At 46.2% G+C, this 20,230-nt stretch overlaps 1 protein-coding gene across 1 annotated transcript; it reads left to right on the forward strand.

Annotated features, from left to right (window-relative positions):
- The first annotated feature begins 10,064 nt into the window (after window positions 1-10,064).
- LOC121551230 (protein PET100 homolog, mitochondrial) lies at window positions 10,065-20,113 on the forward strand. Its single transcript, XM_041863786.2, has 4 exons — window positions 10,065-10,157; window positions 17,053-17,139; window positions 19,068-19,100; window positions 19,434-20,113. Exons 1-4 carry the CDS (start codon window positions 10,131-10,133, stop codon window positions 19,527-19,529), a joined length of 243 nt encoding a protein of 80 aa, XP_041719720.1. The 5' UTR covers window positions 10,065-10,130; the 3' UTR covers window positions 19,530-20,113.
- Window positions 20,114-20,230: the final 117 nt, after the last annotated feature.

Genomic DNA, 20,230 nt, shown 5'->3' on the forward strand with positions numbered 1-20,230 from the left:
TTTTCACAATTCCTGACATTTAATCCTTGTAACAATTCCCTGTCTTGGGTCAGTTAGGATCACCACTTTATTTTAAAATTGTGAAATTGTCACGAGTTACAAAGCCAGAACCCAGAAGCAGACCAGGACAAGGTAAGTTGAAACAAAGGTGAGTGTTTATTTACAAATTCAAGAGTGATGCTGAATAATCCAGGGAACAGAGCGGGCGGCGTTGGTTAGTTGTTGGGGGTGCAGTGGTTGATCTAATCATGGCTCGGCAGCCGCCGACCACCAGGCAGAGGTTGGATGAAGGTTCCGGACGAGTGATGTTCATGGCTAACGATCCGGCAGGGAATGGATGTTAGGCCAGAGCCTAAGAAGGGTGATGATCAGGACCAGGTGTGCAGATTGCTGATGGGATGCAGGTGCGGAAATCAAGAGAGCTCCCCGGAGCGTTCCAGAACCCTCGGGAAACTGGAGATCCCGAGCAGAAAAAACTAGTCCACAGACAGGACCCGACTCAGACTGCCGGGATCGTTACAGTACCCCCCCTCCGACGAACGCCACCGGGCGGACTCCCCGGAGCGCCAGGATGGAGGCGGTAGAAGTCACGGATGAGGTCAGCATCTAGGATCTGTCGCCGCGAATCCAACTCCTCTCTTCAGGACCATACCCCTCCCAGTCCACGAGATACTGGAAACCCCGGCCCCGCCGTCTGGAATCCATGATGCGTCGCACCGTGTAGGCAGGACCACCTCCGATCATCCGAGGAGGAGGAGGAGGAGGCGGAGGAGGCAACAGAGGACTGAGGAAAACAGGCTTGAGGCAGGAGACATGAAAGGTGGGATGGACTCTGAGCGTCCTCGGGAGTTTGAGTCGAACTGCCACCGGATTGATCACCTTCTCCACCACAAACGGACCAATGAACTTCGGTAACAACTTCCTAGACTCAGTCCGTAAAGGAAGATCCCGTGTGGCCAACCAGACCCTATCTCCGATGGTGTAGGTGGGAGCGGGGATCCGGCGACGATTCGCCTGGAGCTGATACCGGTCCGAAACTCTAAGGAGTGCCCTTCTGGCCCGATGCCAGGTCCGGTGGCAACGACGAATATGGGCCTGAGCAGAAGGCACTGAGAGCTCCTTCTCCTGAGAAGGGAACAAGGGAGGTTGGTAGCCATACAGGCACTGGAAGGGAGACATCCCAGTGGCAGATGTAGGGAGAGTATTGTGGGCATACTCAACCCAAGGCAACTGAGAGACCCAGGAGGTGGGGTTGGAAGAGGCCAGGCAGCGTAGCGTGGATTCCATCTTCTGGTTGGCTCTCTCCGCCTGACCATTAGATTGGGGGTGAAAACCAGATGTGAGACTGACTGTAGCTCCAATGGCCAAACAGAAGGACTTCCAGACAGCAGAGGTAAACTGAGGGCCACGGTCGGAAACGATATCACTGGGCAACCCGTGGACCCTGAAAACCTCCCTAACCAGGATCTCGGACGTCTCCGAGGCAGAGGGAAGCTTGGCAATTGGCACAAAGTGGGCGAACTTGCTGAATCTGTCCACGATAGTCAGAACGACCGTGTTCCCCTCAGAAGCGGGCAACCCAGTGACAAAGTCCAGGGCCAGATGCGACCATGGTCGCGGGGAATAGGAAGGGGGTGAAGTAGTCCAGAGCTGGGCCGATTGGTACTCTTATTCTGCGCACACACTGGACAGGCAGCAACATAACCCCGAGTATCCTCGGCCATGGCAGGCCACCAAAAAGCGTCTGCGAAGAAACGCCATCGTCCGAGCCACGCCAGGGTGACAAGCCATCTTGCTGGCGTGGGACCATTTGAGGACCGCAGGGACGAACCGACTCAGGCACAAACAACCGACCGGGTGGACCGTTACGGGACCGGGCTGCGTCCGAAGAGCCGCCATCACCTCCTCCTCAATCTTCCACCTAACAGCTCCCACGACGCAGTTCCGGGGGAGAATTGTCTCGGTCTTGGACCCACTCTCCTCCGTCTTGGAGAACATCCGAGACAAGGCGTCCGCCTTGCCGTTCTTAGATCCAGGTCGGAACGTCAGGGGAAAAATTGAATCGTCCGAAAAACAACGACCACCTGGCCTGACGGGAGTTGAGACGTCTAGCCGATTGCACGTAAGCAAGATTCTTGTGGTCAGTCCAGACAATAAACGGCTGCTCCGCCCCCTCCAACCAGTGGCGCCACTCCTCCAAGGCAAGTTTCACCGCGAGAAGCTCCCGGTTACCCACATCGTAATTCCTCTCCGCAGGCGAAAGGCGACGAGAGTAGTAGGCGCAGGGATGGAGTTTACTGTCCGTGGAGCATCGCTGCGACAGGATGGCGCCAACTCCCACATCAGACGCGTCCACTTCAACGACGAACTGACGGGCCGTGTCCGGTTGAGAGAGAATCGGTGCGTTGGTGAATCGCCTCTTCAAATCCAGAAACGCTCGATCCGCCTCCGGATTCCACTTGAAGCTCCTGATACTGGAAGTCAAGGCCGTTAACGGAGCGGCCACACGGCTGTAATCCCGGATGAATCTGCGGTAGAAATTCGCAAACCCCAAAAATCTCTGGAGCTGCAATCTCGTACCGGGCTGGGCCCATTCCAGAACCGCTCTAACCTTCTCCTGGTCCATCCTAATCTCTCCCCCTGGAGATGATGTACCCGAGAAAGGATGTCGTGTGGGCGTGAAACTCGCACTTCTCGGCCTTCACGAACAGGCGATTCTCCAACAATCGCTGCAGAACCTGCCGGACATGCTGGACGTGGTCGGGAAGGTTCCTTCGAGAAGATCAGAATGTCATCCAGGTAAACAAACACAAAGAGACCGATCATATCTCTCAGGACGTCGTTCACCATACTCTGGAATACCGCTGGAGCATTGGTCAGTCCAAACGGCATCACCTGATACTCGAAGTGACCCATCGGTGTATTGAAACCCGTCAACCACTCGTCTCCCTCTCTGATCCGGACCATGTGATACGCATTGCGTAGGTCTAGCTTGGTGAACACCGTAGCACCCTGTAAGGAGTCGAAGGCAGAACTCATCAAGGGCAGGGGATACTTGTTCTTGACCGTGATGTCATTCAACCCCCGATAATCAATACACGGTCGAAGAGAGCCATCCTTCTTACCCACAAAGAAGAATCCTGCCCCCAGGGGTGATGACGAGGGACGAACGAGACCAGCAGCTAGGGACTCCTTGATGTAGGTCTCCAAAGCCTCACGTTCAGGGCGGGAGATACTGTATAACCTTCCCTTGGGGTAGACAGCTCCAGGGAACAGGTTGATGGCACAATCATATGGTCGGTGGGGAGGGAGTGACAGAGCCTTCTGCTTACTGAACACTTCCCCCAAATCGTGATATGTCTCGGGAACCAGGGACAAATCTGGGGGTTTAGCCTCAATCACCTGACTGGGAACCGAATGGGGACAGGCAGTCTTGAGACAGTTAGCATGACAATCAAGGCTCCAACTCGTTACCTTGCCCGTCACCCAATCGAACGTGGGATTGTGTTCCTTCAGCCAGGGGTATCCAAGGACCAGAGGAACATGGGAAGACGGCAGAATGAAGAATGAAATCATCTCCGAATGATTCCCCGACAACAGCATCTTAACCGGTTCAGTCCTCATCGTGATACGTGCCAGACTACTGCCGTTCAGAGTGGTCGCTTCAATGGCTTCCGGCAATTGCTCCTTGGAAAGCCCCAGCTGTTCCACCAACTCGGCATCAAGAAAGCTTCCATCGGCACCTGAATCGATAAAAGCGTTAATCGCTAAGCTCTGATTCCTGTTCACAAGGGTAGCCGGGAAACGGGGTCTGACAGAGGTACTGAGAGGTAGAAACTGGCTCGCTAAAAGTCCTCCCAACTTTAGCGAGCCGGGCAGTTTGACGACCGCCGGGAACAAGTGGAGATGTAATGTCCCGAGCTACCACAGTAGAGGCAGCAGTTGGTCTTACGTCTATGTTGACGCTCCTCCTTGGTTAACCCGTGCCGCCCCACTTGCATGGGTTCAGAATCGGAAGAGAGGACCTCTCCACTAATCCTTTGTGGTGGAGAATGATCGCCGTGTTCTGGTCCACCACCCGACCCGACTGGGAACTGAGAAGCTGATCGATTGGACGGACCCCATTGCTTCTCCCTCCTTCGCTCTCGGACTCGATTATCCACCCGAATAGACAAGGCTACCAAGCTGTCCAGGTCACTAGGCTCCGGATAGGAGATCAACTCATCCTTGAGCTGCTCCGACAGACCCTGGTAAAAGGCCGCTTGCAGAGACTCCTCATTCCACCCACTCTCCACAGCCAACGTCTTGAACTCGATCACGAAGTCGGCCACGCTGCGAGTTCCTTGGTGAAGCGAAAACAGGCGCCTAGCTGCGTCCCTCCCTCGGACGGAATGGTCGAAGAGCTTCCTCATCTCGGCCGTGAACCCCTGGTATGAAGCCATGCAGGGGTCTTGTCGTTCCCAAACGGCTGAAGCCCACTCCAGCGCTCGACCACGCAGCAACTCAATCACAAAGGCTATCCTAGCCTTGTCTGTGGCATAAGAGTAGGGCTGTAGATCGAACACTAACCCACACTGCATAAGGAAAGAACGGCATCTTCCCAGCTCCCCCTCATATTTATCCGGCGTCGGAACCTTGGGCTCACGGAAGGACACAGCTCCAGACGCGGCAGGCGAGATGGGTGAAACCGGTAGTGGATCCTCCACCGGAAACTTGCGCTGGTTCTGGACCTCCGTCAGACCGGTAGAAAGGTTCCGAACTGACAACGCTATCTCCTGTAGTGCCGTGCTATGTTGTCCCAACATCTTCTCCTGATGGGAAATGGCATGGCGAACAGAGTCCAGGTCCGCTGGGTTCATTACTGGCCGGATCGTTCTGTCACGAGTTACAAAGCCAGAACCCAGAAGCAGACCAGGACAAGGTAAGTTGAAACAAAGGTGAGTGTTTATTTACAAATTCAAGAGTGATGCTGAATAATCCAGGGAACAGAGCGGGCGGCGTTGGTTAGTTGTTGGGGGTGCAGTGGTTGATCCAATCATGGCTCGGCAGCCGCCCGACCACCAGGCAGAGGTTGGATGAAGGTTCCGGACGAGTGATGTTCATGGCTAACGATCCGGCAGGGAATGGATGTTAGGCCAGAGCCTAAGAAGGGTGATGATCAGGACCAGGTGTGCAGATTGCTGATGGGATGCAGGTGCGGAAATCAAGAGAGCTCCCCGGAGCGTTCCAGAACCCTCGGGAAACTGGAGATCCCGAGCAGAAAAAACTAGTCCACAGACAGGACCCGACTCAGACTGCCGGGATCGTTACAGAAATGTCAGAATAATTGTAGAGAATTATTTATTTCAGCTTTTATTTCTTTCATCACATTCCCAGTGGGTCAGAAGTTTACATACACTCAATTAGTATTTGGTAGCATTGCCTTTAAATTATTTAACTTGTGTCAAACTTTTCAAGTAGCCTTCCACAATAAGTTGGGTGAATTTTGGCCCATTCCTCCTGACAGAGCTGGTGTAACGGAGTCAGGTTTGTAGGCCTCCTTGCTCGCACACGGTTTTTCAGTTCTGCCCACACATTTTCTATAGGATTGAGGTCAGGGCTTTGTGATGGCCACTCCAATACCTTGACTTTGTTGTCCTTAAGCCAATTTGCCACAACTTTGGAAGGATGCTTGGGGTCATTGTCCATTTGGAAGACCCATTTGCGACCAAGCTTTAACTTCCTGACTGATGTCTTGAGAGGTTGCTTCAATATAGCCACATAATTTTCCTTCCTCATGATGCCATCTATTTTGTGAAGTGCACCAGTCCCTCCTGCAGCAAAGCACCCCCACAGCATGATGCTGCCACCCCCGTGCTTCACGGTTGAGATGGGGTTCTTTGGCTTGCAAGCCTTCCCCTTTTTCCTCCAAACATAACGATGGTCATTATGGCCAAACAGTTCTATTTTTTTTCATCAGACCAGAGGGCATTTCTCCAAAAAGTACGATCTTTGTCCCTATGTGCAGTTGCAAAACATAGTCTGGCTTTTTTATGGCAGTTTTGGAGCAGTGGCTTATTCCTTGCTGAGCGGCCTTTCAGGGTATGTCGATATAGGACTTGTTTTACTGTGGATATAGATACTTTTATACCTGTTTCCTCCAGCATCTTCACAAGGTCCTTTGCTGTTGTTCTGGGATTGATTTGCACTTTTCGCACCAAAGTACGTTCATCTCTAGGAGACAGAACGCGTCTCCTTCCTGAGCGGTATGACGGCTGGGTGGTCCCATGGTGTTTATACTTGCGTACTATTGTTTGTACAGATGAACGTGGTACCTTCAGGCGTTTGGAAATCGCTCCCAAGGATGAACCAGACTTGTGGAGGTCTACAATTATTTTCTGAGGTCTTGTCTGATTTCTTTTGATTTTCCCATGATGTCAAGCAAAGAGGCACTTAGTTTGAAGGTAGGCCTTGAAATACATCCACAGGTACACCTCCAATTGACTCAAATGATGTAAATTAGCATATCAGAAGCTTCTGAAGCCATGACATCATTTTCTGGAATTTTCCAAGCTGTTTAAAGGCACAGTCAACTTAGTGTATGTAAACTTCTGACCCACTGGAATTGTGATACAGTGAATTATAAGTGAAATAATCTGTCTGTAAACAATTGTTGGAAAAATTACTTGTGTCAGGCACAAAGTAGATGTCCTAACCGACTTGCCAAAACTATAGTTTGTTAACAACAAATTTGTGGAGTGGTTGAAAAACGAGTTTTAATGACTCCAACCTAAGTGTATGTAAACTTCCGACTTCAACTGTACATAACAAAAGTTAACTGTGAACGTTAACATCAACTGTTTTGATTATACAGAGGTATTGATTCTTTCATCTATCTTAATACCTGTAAAGGTATTCTGGGATACTAGTAGATGTAAAACCTGAGCTGTCAAAAGGTAGAGGGATTCACTAATTGGGCAACCTTGCCTCACTCCTCTGTTGACTTCAAATCTAGGTGATGTACCATTGGCAAGTTTTACAGAGCTATTACGTACATTTACATTTTTACATTTTAGTCATTTAGCAGACGCTCTTATCCAGAGCGACTTACAGTTAGTGAGTGCATACATTTGTATAACACACCAGTCGCTGGACTGCAGTGTAGGGCTCTCATTCTACGCTATATGGTATAAGGCACTCATGGCATTCATATTAAACAGAGGAGGCTTCCTCTCCGCTGCACACAAGATACAGGAGTTACAAACACACACACACACACACACACACACACACATTAGTCCCACACACGATGTAGTGTCACACACACAGATAGCGTTTACACAGCCACACACTCCTACATAAATACCAGGGTTTCCGTTAGGAAAATTTGGCACCGGACAACATAACCGGGAAGATTTGAATTTACCGGGCATTTCAGAATTTACCGGACATCCATATGCATTCAGATCTGAGAGTAGAAAGAGCGAGAAGGAAACCGCCGACCTGGCGCCGCCAGCGCCATCAATAAACCAGGGATATTGTTCCATTGTATTGAGTTGTTATTGATTTAATAAAGAAATCTCCAAATTAAAAGTGGGGGGTATCAAAAATAAAACTATGGCTTACAGTATCAAAGGCCTTTTGGAAATCTAAATTATAAAATCATAGGGTCACCATGAAGTAATTCATTATATTCAACCATATCCAGCACGAATTTAATGTTGTTGGAAATGTGCCTCCCTTTCATAAAACTACACTGTGATTCACTAATAAGGCGAATACCTTATAATCATTATTCAGAAGTTTGATCGGTCACCAATTATCAATAAGCAAAGGGTCCTTGTGAGGCTTAGGTATGATGGTTAGCAGACCCTGCTTTAGGGAAGGGGGTAGTTTCACTTTTGAATAGATTCGTCATAAACTACCAGAAGAAATGCTCACTGTCAGCCCTGTCTATGGAAACACAATTTTCTAGTGTAACATACGGGTGTATACACTACTACACACTCGAAAAGCAGCATTGGTGGCAATGTGGAACTGTCTGCAACCAATAGCTGTCTCTCTCCCCCCCATTGAAGTTGAAATGTAAAATGGTTTGGGTTGGGACGTACCAAGGATCCCGAATAACACAGATCGTAAAGAAATGGGACTCTGGTCACTGATTTGATATTTTGTGAACAAGCTAGCTAGCTGAATTACACCCTTCGCGCTGGAGGGGGATTGGAAGCGTTGAGCAGCAGGCAGCATGAAAATTGTATGAAGTGTTGGCCAATGGACTATGTGGCGGACCACATTTTTTCCGATGGAAGACGCAGGCCAAGATGTCGACACAAGTCCAGAGGATAGAATAGACGCCGGAGGGGAAACGAGGGGGAAAATCGAGTCCTTTGAGAAGGCAAGAAGCAGATATTGGTTAGGAGAAAAGCAGTATTATAATAAGGAGACGTGTGCTTGGATGACGGAGGAGGAGTGGAGGGAAAAGGAGAGGCAGAGGAGGTCTAAGAGAGAGAGGGAGGAAGACTGTGAGTTTGAGTCGTTTAAAAATGGAGGGGAAAAGGGAGAAGGTTTGTTAAAGAAGACAGGTAGGAAATGTAAACAAAGTGAGCTGAAGACAGGAGGAGAAATGGAAGAGAATGAGGGTGAAGTATCGGAGGTGGTAGGTGTGGTGAAGTACTCGGAGCCAGAGGCTTGCACAGAGGGTCAGGATAAAGATGGGTCCCATTATGCCTGGCGAAAACCAAACTCTGCATTCCACAGTAAGAACATCATACCAAAGGTCAAGCATGGTGGTGGTGGTGTGATGGTTTGGGGATGCTTTGCTGCCTCAGGACCTGGATGACTTGCCTTAATAGAAGGAACCATGAATTCTGCTCTGTATCCGAGAATTCTACAGGAGAATGTCAGACCATCCTTCTGTGAGCTGAAGCTGAAGCGCAGCTGGGTCATGCAGCAAGACAATGATCCAAAACACACAATCAAGTCTACATGAAAATTACTAAAAAGCAACAAATTGGACGTTTTGGAATGGCCTAGTCAAAGTCCAGACCTAATCCCAATTGAGATGTTGTGGCAGGACTTGAAACGAGCAGTTCATGTTTGAAAACCCACAGGTCACTGAGTTAAAGCAGTTCTGCATGGAAGAGTGGGCCAAAATTCCTCCACAGCGACGTGAGAGACTGATCAACAACTACAGGAAGCATTTGGTTGGAGTCATTGCAGCTAAAGGTGGCACAACCAGTTATTGAGTGTAAGGGGGCAATTACTTTTTCACACAGGGGAATTGGGTGTTGCGTAACTTTGTTTATGAAATAAATATGTAATTTTTTGTGTTATTTGTTCACTTATGTTCCCTTTATCTAATATTAGGTTTTGGTAGAATATCTGATAACATTCAGTATCACAAATATGCAAAAGTAGAGAAAATTAGAAAGGGGCAAATACTTTTTCATAGCACTGTATATATATATATATATATATATATTATTTTTTTTTTTGGGGCCTAAAGTAGCTCAGTTGGTAGAGCATGGCGCTTGCAACGCCAGGGTTGTGGGTTCGATTCCCACGGGGGGCCAGTATGAAAAATGTATGCACTCACTAACTGTAAGTCGCTCTGGATAAGAGCGTCTGCTAAATGACTAAAATGTAAAATGTAAAATATATGTTTCAGTAAGATTGTATTTTTAGCGTTTATAGCAATGGTTATTAATTGTAATGCAGGGATGGAACGCAAGTCGAAGAAAATTGTGGTTGTGTTGGCAACTGCAGAGAGATTTGGGTGTGCGAGACTTGACAGCAGAAGAGTTAAAGGGAGTGTTAAGTGGTGATGTCTCATCATTTCAGGATGAGGGCATGAGGTAGGAGTGAGTATATTTAAATAGTGGAGAAGGGTGGGGTTAATTATTAGTAATAGTTTTGAATTTGTAAGTGAAAGTGTAGTGTTAGATGGTAGGGTATTTCTTTGCTTTGTTTTATTTTTAAAGGAATAGATAAGGGAGTTGTACTCCAGTCTAGTAGGTGGCGGTAATGCAACAAATTGGATGCCAACCGCCGTTAAACCTCATAGGAGAAGAAGAAGATTGGCTATTTTGTGAACAGACGTAACCGGAAAACCAGGAAGTGCAGTGTGAAGGTTAGGCAAGCAACAGCGCAACATGGGGGTGAAAATAGAGGTGTTTCGTGTGAGTAAGATATGTTTGTTCAATCATAATGACTTGATAAATAGCATACATGAGGGTACAATGTATCGTTTGTAAATGATCCTAGCTGCAACAAGAAAAAAAGACGGCAAGCGAAATGCTCAGTAGTGGTAGATATAGCTACACGTGGATCGTTACAGTAGCTAATTTGCTAGATATCCAGCAAAGTGGTGACGTAACATCATCCTCGTCAACACTGATGTTATTTTAGGGGACACCGTCTTTTAACGCCACTTCGATAGTGATTTAAGCTAACCCTAACCCTTTTCCTAACCGTAACCTCAGTCTCATAACTGCAACGTTAATTCTGCTAACCTGCTGTGTAAGTTCTCCTAAATTAACCTGCTACGAAAAAGGAGGGATGTCAAACGTTCAGGCTGCTGCACAGACACTATGGAGGCTCTAGTCTTGAGCGCTGATTGACATAAATGTCATTCTTTCAATAGTTTGAGTCGGCAACATACTATCATCTTAAATGAACATTGTTAGTGTACACCTGTTGTTTACGAAGATTGTGACAAGTAACATTTTATTTGAATTATTTTGCTATATTAAATTATTGTATATTGTGCTAATTTCCCTAATGTGGACAGTTTACTACTTTACACAAGCTTGCATTTTCACCACTTTACATTTTGTGGAATTACACATCCTTCTTGCCTCAGATTGGTGATGTTAGTATAAAAGTTTATAGTCATCAGGATTACATAATATTGATTGCTTAAAGGTGCAATATGCAGAAATCGCTCTGCCATTTCCTGGTTGCTCAAATTCTAATAGGTTTCCTTATTTCAGTTTGTGACGAAACAGAGAATCATTCTACCATCTAAACCGCTGTTTTCAATAACCATAAATATTGAATTTCAGGCTGTTAAAAGCTGGTGTACAAAAACGAAACTTAAGAACTGGAAGCATAGAAATAGTGCACATAGAACAGATCTACCGCTTCTCATACCTGCATTCAATTAGAATGAGATCTATAACTCACATTTCTATGTTAATTTGGTAGGGTCCCGCAATAAGTTACATATTGCAGCTTTAAAACAGATCAGTATCTTTGGTTTTGTACCATTGATTTTGTTACATACGCTGCGGCACGTAAAATTCGGTGCGGTCTCTATAAAAGTCGCAGGCCACAAACCAATACATGGATTTGACAGTCAAACTAGGACTTAAATAGCACCCAACTATTGTCACTGTTGATATCCTATGCCGCGTCGTGATTCGTTTAAGTTAACAGAAAAAGTGGTCTGTTCCCGTTTCCATGATGGCAGCCTCCCGAAATCAACATCCGACACTCCAAAATATAGATATAAGCCTTCTACAAGTTCTCATCTAACCAACCATGTATAGGTTATTCCAAGTTTCCATGTGGCCTTTGAATAGTGTTAGTTTAAACAGCGCTACACCCCAAACGTTTGCCCGCTGTTCTATTTATTTCAGCGCGATATTGATGGAAGTGATTAACAAAAAATGGTTATGTGGCCACCCACTTGACTCAAAATGCAACACTTCCAAATGTAGCTAGCTCTCTTCTACAAATTGTCCTCTAACCAGCAGGGCAGTAACCAGGGTTTGAGTTTTGTTGAGTTGGGGTTATTTGAAAGTTGAAGCGCATTTACTGAATTTCTATACAATTAAACACATTTCAAAATGCTATTTGGAGAAAAGCATAAACAAGGAAAAATGACCCCAGCCATTATCACATTGGCTGCAGTAGGTTCATTCACTTCAGTTGATCTATAAACACATAGCCTAATAGCTGTACAATTGTAATGTTATACCCCAGAAAGAGGGGAAATATGAGAAACGATTCACACTGACACATAGCATCATTGACGAAATAAAAACGTATGACCTTTTTAGAACTGTATTGTTTGCATTTTAAGGTAGGCCTATAGCGAAGATAGACCATGTGGATATGTTCATATCGAAACAGCAGGAACTGCTGACACACTCCAGCCACATGAGGTCAAGCATTGTCTTGCATTAGGAGGAACCCAGGGCCAACCGCACCAGCATATGGACTCACAAGGGGTCTGAGGATCTCATCTCGGTACCTAATGGCAGTCAGGCTACCTCTGGCGAGCACATGGAGGGCTGTGCGGTCCCCCATAGAAATGCCACCCCACACCATGACTGACCCACCGCCAAACCGGTCATGCTGGAGGATGTTGCAGGCAGCAGAACGTTCTCCACGGCGTCTCCAGACTCTGTCACGTCTGTCACATGTGCTCAGTGTGAACCTACTTTCATCTGTGAAGAGCACAGGGCGCCAGTGGCGAATTTGCCAATCTTGGTGTTCTCTGGCAAATGCCGAACGTCCTGCACGGTGTTGGGCTGTAAGCACAACCCCCACCTGTGGACGTCAGGCCCTCATACCACCCTCATGGAGTCTGTTTCTGACCGTTTGAGCAGACACATGCACATTTGTGGCCTGCTGGAGGTCATTTTGCAGGGCTCTGGCAGTGCTCCTCCTGCTCCTCCTTGCACAAAGGTGGAGGTAGCAGTCCTGCTGCTGTGTTGTTGCCCTCCTACGGCCTCCTCCACGTCTCCTGATGTACTGGCCTGTCTCCTGGTAGCGCCTCCATGCTCTGGACACTACGCTGACAGACACAGCAAACCTTCTTGCCACAGCTCGCATTGATGTGCCATCCTGGATGAGCTGCACTACCTGAGCCACTTGTGTGGGTTGTAGACTCCGTCTCATGCTACCACTAGAGTGAAAGCACCGCCAGCATTCAAAAGTGACCAAAACATCAGCCAGGAAGCATAGGAACTGAGAAGTGGTTTGTGGTCACCACCTGCAAAACCAGTCCTTTATTGGGGGTGTCTTGCTAATTGCCTATAATTTCCACCTGTTTTCTATTCCATTTGCACAATAGCATGTGACATTTATTGTCAATCAGTGTTGCTTCCTAAGTGGACAGTTTGATTTCACAGAAATGTGATTGACTTGGAGTTACATTGTGTTGTTTAAGTGTTCCCTTTATTTTTTTGAGCTGTGTGTGTGTATGTATGTATGTGTATATGTGTGTGTATATATATATATATATATATATATATATATATATATATATATATATATACACAAACACACTACCAGTCAAAAGTTTGGACACCTACTCATTCAAGGGTTTTTCTTTATTTTTACTATTTTCTACATTGTAGAATAATAGTGAAGACATCAAAAATATGAAATAACACATATGGAATCATGTAGTAACCAAAAGTGTTAAAATATATTTTATATTTGAGATTCTTCAAATAGCCACCCTTTGCCTTGATGACAGCTTTGCACACTCTTGGCATTCTCTCAACCAGGTTCACCTGGAATGCTTTTCCAACAGTCTTAAAGGAGTTCCTACAAATGCTTAGCACTTGTTGGCTGCTTTTCCTTCACTCTGCTGTCCGTCTCATCCCAAACCATCTCAATTGGGTTGAGGTCGGGGGATTGTGGAGGCCAGGTCATCTGATGCAGCACTCCATCACTCTCCTTCTTGGTCAAATAGCCCTTACACAGCCTGGAGGTGTGTTGGGTCATTGTCCTGTTGAAAAACAAATTATAGTCCCACTAAGTGCAAACCAGATGGGATGGTGTATCGCAGCAGAATGCTGTGGTAGCCATGCTGGTTAAGTGTGCCTTGAATTCTAAATAAATCGGTGTCACCAGCAAAGCACCCTCACTCCTCCTCCATGCTTTACAACACGTGGAGATCATCTGTTCACCCACACCGCGTCTCACAAAGACATGCCGGTTGGAACCAAATATCCCCAATTTGGACTCTAGACCAAAGGACACATTTCCACCTGTCTAATGTCCATTGCTCGTATTTCTTGGCCCAAGCAGGTCTCTTCTTCTTATTGGTGTCCTTTAGTAGTGGTTTCTTTGCAGCAATTCGACCATGAAGGCCTGATTCACACAGTCCCCTCTGAACAGTTGATGTTGAGATGTGTCTGGCTTGAACTCCTGTGTAGCTCAGTTGGTAGAGCATGGCGTTTGCAACGCCAGGGTTGTGGGTTCGTTTCCCACGGGGGACCAGTATTAATTCTTTTTTTTTCTTCAATGTATGCACTCACTAACTGTAAGTTGCTCTGGATAAATGACTAAAAAAACCCCTCTGTGAATCAATTATTTGGGCTGCAATTTCTGAGTCTGGTAACTTTAATGAACTTATCCTCTGCAGCAGAGGTAACTCTGGGTCTTCCATTCCTGTGGTGGTCCTCATGAGAGCCAGTTTCATCATAGTGGTTGATGGTTTTTGTGAAAGTTCTTAATGTTCCATATTGACTGACCTTCATGTCTTAAAGTAATGATGGACTGTCGTTTCTCTTTGCTTATTTGAGCTGTTCTTGCCATAATATGGCCTTGAATGAGTAGGTGTGTCCATACTTTTGACTGGTAGTGTATATTTTTTGTTCCTAACTTGTTTGATAAGATTAGTACAGATTTTCTCAGGGGACCCCCCTCATGGGGCCCAGTCCTCACGTTTGGGAACCACAGTACCAGCCTCTATCTTTGCTTGCTTCCTCTCTCTCTCTATCTCCTCTGCTCCCTCCTGCATACATTTCAGCCTGCCTCAGCCTCACCACTGAGCACCACATCACTGTCTGTGTCAGTAGCCTACTCTCTGTAAAGCAAAGTTTGTAGCATATTTTTTTGCTCCTGCTGAGGTAGGCTACGTTTAACGTTAGCTTCTTACGTCATCCTTCAAGCTGGTTAAGTAATACTAGCCAGAGCCCTTCAAAGTTACTGCAATAGAAGTCTGCCGGCAGCTAGCCACCTGAGTGACGGACAAATCTATGTCTAAGTGACTATTTACCAGTTGTGCACTCATTCTCAGAGAGTCTGTTTTTGTTTCTTTGGGGATGTCTGTAGAGTCGCTGGACAGTTTTAAAATGGCCTTTTGTCCGGCATCTCGCAAACACTGTCAGCAGCATCTCAAGTTGCCTACTGCGAGCTGGGGTAGTTCACCTCACGCCTCGATCACACCGATAGCGTTATTGCGCAAAATGGTCTGCAGCATCATCTGGATATGTGTGCAACAAAAGTTCAACATTCACCTTCTGCTACCATTTCTGTCAAGCCGTCTATGCATACAGTTTGATGCATACGTTCAATAAATCCAACGTATGCAACACACAGAATGCACTGCAACTGCCTCTCCAACGCAAACGCAGCGTTCGATTGGAAATGAATGTACTTCTGGTGTACCAAAATGCAATGACGCTATCGGTGTGATCGAGGCGTCAGGCCATCGGCCTGTGCCGCGAGAGGGCGGAGTTAGCCGTTTCAGAGAGTTGTGAATGTGCTGTTAAAAAGGCAAATCCGGGGAACGCATGCTTACATAATGAACAAACCACTGTTCATGATTCCACTCGTTCGCAAAGAGGCAGGCGAGATTAGAACTCAGTCAGATCAATGTAAGCATTCTGAGCTTTGATCAACGCTGGGAGCAATATTTAGATGTTGACCCGTAAATACTTTTCTTTATTGTGTATAAATATATATTTTTCAAAATTAGAAAAAATTACAGAGGTCCGGACCTCTGTCCTCATATGTACGCTGAACAAAAATATCAACGCAACAATTTCAAAGATTTTACAGAGTTACAGTTCATATAAGGAAATCAGAATTGAAATAAATAAATTAGGCCCTAATCTATGGATTTCTCATGACTGGGAATACAGATATGCAACTGTTGGTCACAGATACCTTAAAAAAAAAAAGGGGTGTGGGTCAGAAAAGCAGTCAGTATCTGGTGTGACCACCATTTGCCTCTTGCAGCCCGTCACATCTCCTTCTTATAGAGTTGATCAGGCTGTTAATTGTGAAACACGCTGTCGTACACGTCGATCCAGATCATCCTAAACATGCATCAGTGGGTGACATGTCTGGTGAGTATGCGGGCCATGGAAGAACTGGGACATTTTCAGCTTCCAGAAACTGTGTACAGATCCTTGAGACAAGGGGCTGTGCATTATCATGCTGAAACATGAGGTGATGGTGGGGGATGAATCTCGTCACGGTATCTCTGTGCATTCAAATTGCCATTGATAAAATGCAATTGTGTTCGTTGTCCGTAGCTTATGCCTGCCCATACCATAACCCCACTGCCACCAGGGGGCACTCTGTTCACAACGTTGACATCAGCAAAACGCTCGCCCGCATGACTCCATACAAGCTGTCTGCCATCTGCCCAGTTCAGTTGAAACCGGGATTCATCAGCGTTCCAGTGGCTATCGAAGTTGAGCATTTGCAGCAGGAAGGTGAGCACCATCTGGTAGCCATGACTGCGGTAGATGGAACTGCATTAACCCCCTGAAGTTGGTTACGACGCCAAACTGCAGTCAGGTCAAGACCCTGGTGAGAGACGAAGAGCACGCAGATGAGCTTCCCAGAAATGGTTTCTGACAGTTTGTGCAGAAATTATTTGGTTGTGCAAACCCACAATTTCATCAGCTGTCCAGGTGGCTGGTCTCAGACTATCTTGCAGGTGAAGAAGCCGGATGTGGAGCTCCTGGGCTGGCGTGGTTACACGTGGTCTGCTTTTTTTTGGGGGGGGGAGCTCTGACTGGGAAACATCGTTTTGAACGGGCATCCAACTCAGAATTCCAAGACGGATACTCTGGCATCTTTCTAGAGTTCCGATGTTTCTACCTGAAGATCACTGACGTCATGATTTGACGTCGTTTTTTTTTTCTCCCCGAGGTCCCAGTTGTCTTGAAAGCACCAACTGCCTGATTGTTGACTGATGACAGGAGTGGTAACTGATAAACAAATCAATGTAGCGATCTATTATATTGACATGTCTAACAAAGAGATGGTAGTGACTTGATATAGTCGTTTATTTTGTCTGTATTCTTTTGTGATCAGATGATGCTGTATCTGTCCTTCCCTGTGACCATGTTCTGGATCTCCAACCAAGCAGAGTACTTTGAGGAATATATTGTGAAGAGAAAGGTTAGTGTTGTCTTATCTTGATTGATTGGTTGATTGATTGATTTCTTTTATTTCATGATTAAAAGTGCATAGAACTAAGGTTGCTTCAGCCGGAGACAACAGTAGCTACATACACTGCTCAAAGAAATAAAGGGAACACTTAAACAACACATCCTAGATCTGAATGAATGAAATAATCTTATTAAATACTTTTTCTTTACATAGTTGAATGTGCTGACAACAAAATCACACAAATGATCAATGGAAATCAAATTTATCAACCCATGGAGGTCTGGATTTGGAGTCACCCTCAAAATTAAAGTGGAAACCACACTACAGGCTGATCCAACTTTGATGTAATGTCCTTAAAACAAGTCAAAATGAGGCTCAGTAGTGTGTGTGGCCTCCACGTGCCTGTATGACCTGGCATGCTCCTGATGTGGCGGATGGTCTCCTGAGGGATCTCCTCCCAGACCTGGACTAAAGCATCCGCCAACTCCTGGACAGTCTGTGGTGCAACGTGGCATTGGTGGATGGAGCGAGACATGATGTCCCAGATGTGCTCAATTGGATTCAGGTTTGGGGAACAGGCGGGCCAGTCCATAGCATCAATGCCTTCCTCTTGTAGGAACTGTTGACACACTCCAGTCACATGAGGTCTAGCATTGTCTTGCATTAGGAGGAACCCAGGGCTAACCGCACCAGCATATGGTCTCACAAGGGGTCTGAGGATCTCATCTCGGTACCTAATGGCAGTCAGGCTACCTCTGGCGAGCACATGGAGGGCTGTGCGGCCCCCTAAAGAAATGCCACCCCACACCATGACTGACCCACCGCCAAACCGGTCATGCTGGAGGATGTTGCAGGCAGCAGAACGTTCTCCACGGCGTCTCCAGACTCTGTCACATGTGCTCAGTGTGAACCTGCTTTCATCTGTGAAGAGCACAGGGCGCCAGTGGCGAATTTGCCAATCTTGAGGTTCTCTGGCAAATGCCAAACGTCCTGCACGGTGTTGGGCTGTAAGCACAACCCCCACCTGTGGACGTCGGGCCCTCATACCACCCTCATGGAGTCTGTTTCTGACCGTTTGAGCAGACACATGCACATTTGTGGCCTGCTGGAGGTCATTTTGCAGGGCTCTGGCAGTTCTCCTCCAGCTCCTCCTTGCACAAAGGCGGAGGTAGCGGTCCTGCTGCTGGGTTGTTGCCCTCCTACGGCCTCCTCCACGTCTCCTGATGTACTGGCCTGTCTCCTGGTAGCGCCTCCATGCTCTGGACACTACGCTGACAGACACAGCAAACCTTCTTGCCACAGCTCGCATTGATGTGCCATCCTGGATGAGCTGCACTACCTGAGCCGCTTGTGTGGGTTGTAGACTCCGTCTCATGCTACCACTAGAGTGAAAGCACCGCCAGCATTCAAAAGTGAGCAAAACATCAGCCAGGAAGCATAGGAACTGAGAAGTGGTCTGTGGTCACCACCTGCAGAACCGCTCCTTTATTGGGGGTGTCTTGCTAATTGCCTATAATTTCCACCTGTTGTCTATTCCATTTGCACAACAGCATGTGAAATGTATTGTCAATCAGTGTTGCTTCCTAAGTGGACAGTTTGATTTCACAGAAGTGTGATTGACTTGGAGTTACATTGTGTTGTTTAAGTGTTCCCTTTATTTTTTTGAGCAGTGTACATAACAATTGTTGAAGCTAATACCCAATAAAGCCCAATGGCTTATTAGGCTCTGGTTCATTCTTTCAGTGCTTTAAACTTTGTTTAGGCTACATATTATTAGATTGTGTAGACAGTCTGAAAAGGTTGACAGTACGGTCTGGTAAACTAAAGCTAATTCTGACATTTTGTGTATGACCATATCATAAGTAGTTTTTACCTGTTGTTCATTAATGTTAAACTTTCCTTTCCTCTTTCACGGTGATCTCTTCTACGACCTTCAGAGGGAGATTTTCCCACCCGATGAGAAGATGCATGTAAGTGTGTGAATAATGTCACGTTATTATGCCAACAGTTACACATTTCTCTTGATTTAGGAACAATGAAGTATGAAATCAATGCCTACCAATAGTGACACTTTTGGAGGGGGGAGATTTGAGGTTAAAGGAATATCCTACTCCCAATACAATTGAACATAATATGGAATATCCCTTTAAAGAACTGTTTTGATTTGGTGGGAGATTGAAGGACTGGGGATGTTGTATTTGTTAATGTCTCTGTCCTCAAAGTTGAAAATCTATAAATATTTTTTTTTTTTTTACGGTTTTGATTGACAGTGGTAGATTATGACTGAATGATCTGTGTTACAGAGGAAAGAGCTGGAGGACTTCAAAGAGCGGATGCGAGACCGCAAGGAGCGGCGGCTACTGAAACGGATGGCCTTGGAGGAGGCAGAGAAGGAGTGAGGGGGACGATGACCCCAATGCCCAATCAGCAGCCTGTTTTTTTCTACTTGTTGTTCCACAGGATGGGGGAGCAGTGTCTCTGTCAGGCCCGGGGACTGGAACATGTGCTGTGTCACAAAAGGCACCCTATTACCTATTTAGTATACTACTTTGACCATGGCCCATAGGGCTTTGGTAAAACGTAGTGCTCTATATAGGAAGAAGGGTGCCATTTGGGGTTGGAGGATTTTGAATGTCGTGGAGTATGAAGGCTATACTAGACACCCTTTGGGAGGGTGTGCTGTGCTTGAGGGCGACCTTCAAGTTACCCCTTTGAACTGAAAAGTCTCACTGAAAAGCTTTTTATGAAATGCTTTATTTCACTGCAATCAAACTACAACTTCACTGTTGAGGATCTGCTCTGCGATGGTGTTAATGTAAACCTTGGGTGTGTATGATTGTCTCATAAAAAATATGTGTGAATGAAATATGAGGACAGAATCATGTGGCTTGGAATATTATTTATTTTTATGATTTAGAATGTCTTTTGTACATGGATGTTTCAACACTGTCCTTCATTAAAGTTAAAATGTGTCTTTGCTGAACATCTTCAGTTTGTTTTGTGATGACTTAGTTCGGAAGATGACCATTCTGGTCTAGAAACAGTATGATGTCACAAAGCCCCTGTGTTGTGATTTGGACCATGCTATGATGTCATTTTA

Source organism: Coregonus clupeaformis, chromosome 35 (assembly GCF_020615455.1).
Source record: "Coregonus clupeaformis isolate EN_2021a chromosome 35, ASM2061545v1, whole genome shotgun sequence".
Classification (NCBI taxonomy): domain Eukaryota; kingdom Metazoa; phylum Chordata; class Actinopteri; order Salmoniformes; family Salmonidae; genus Coregonus; species Coregonus clupeaformis.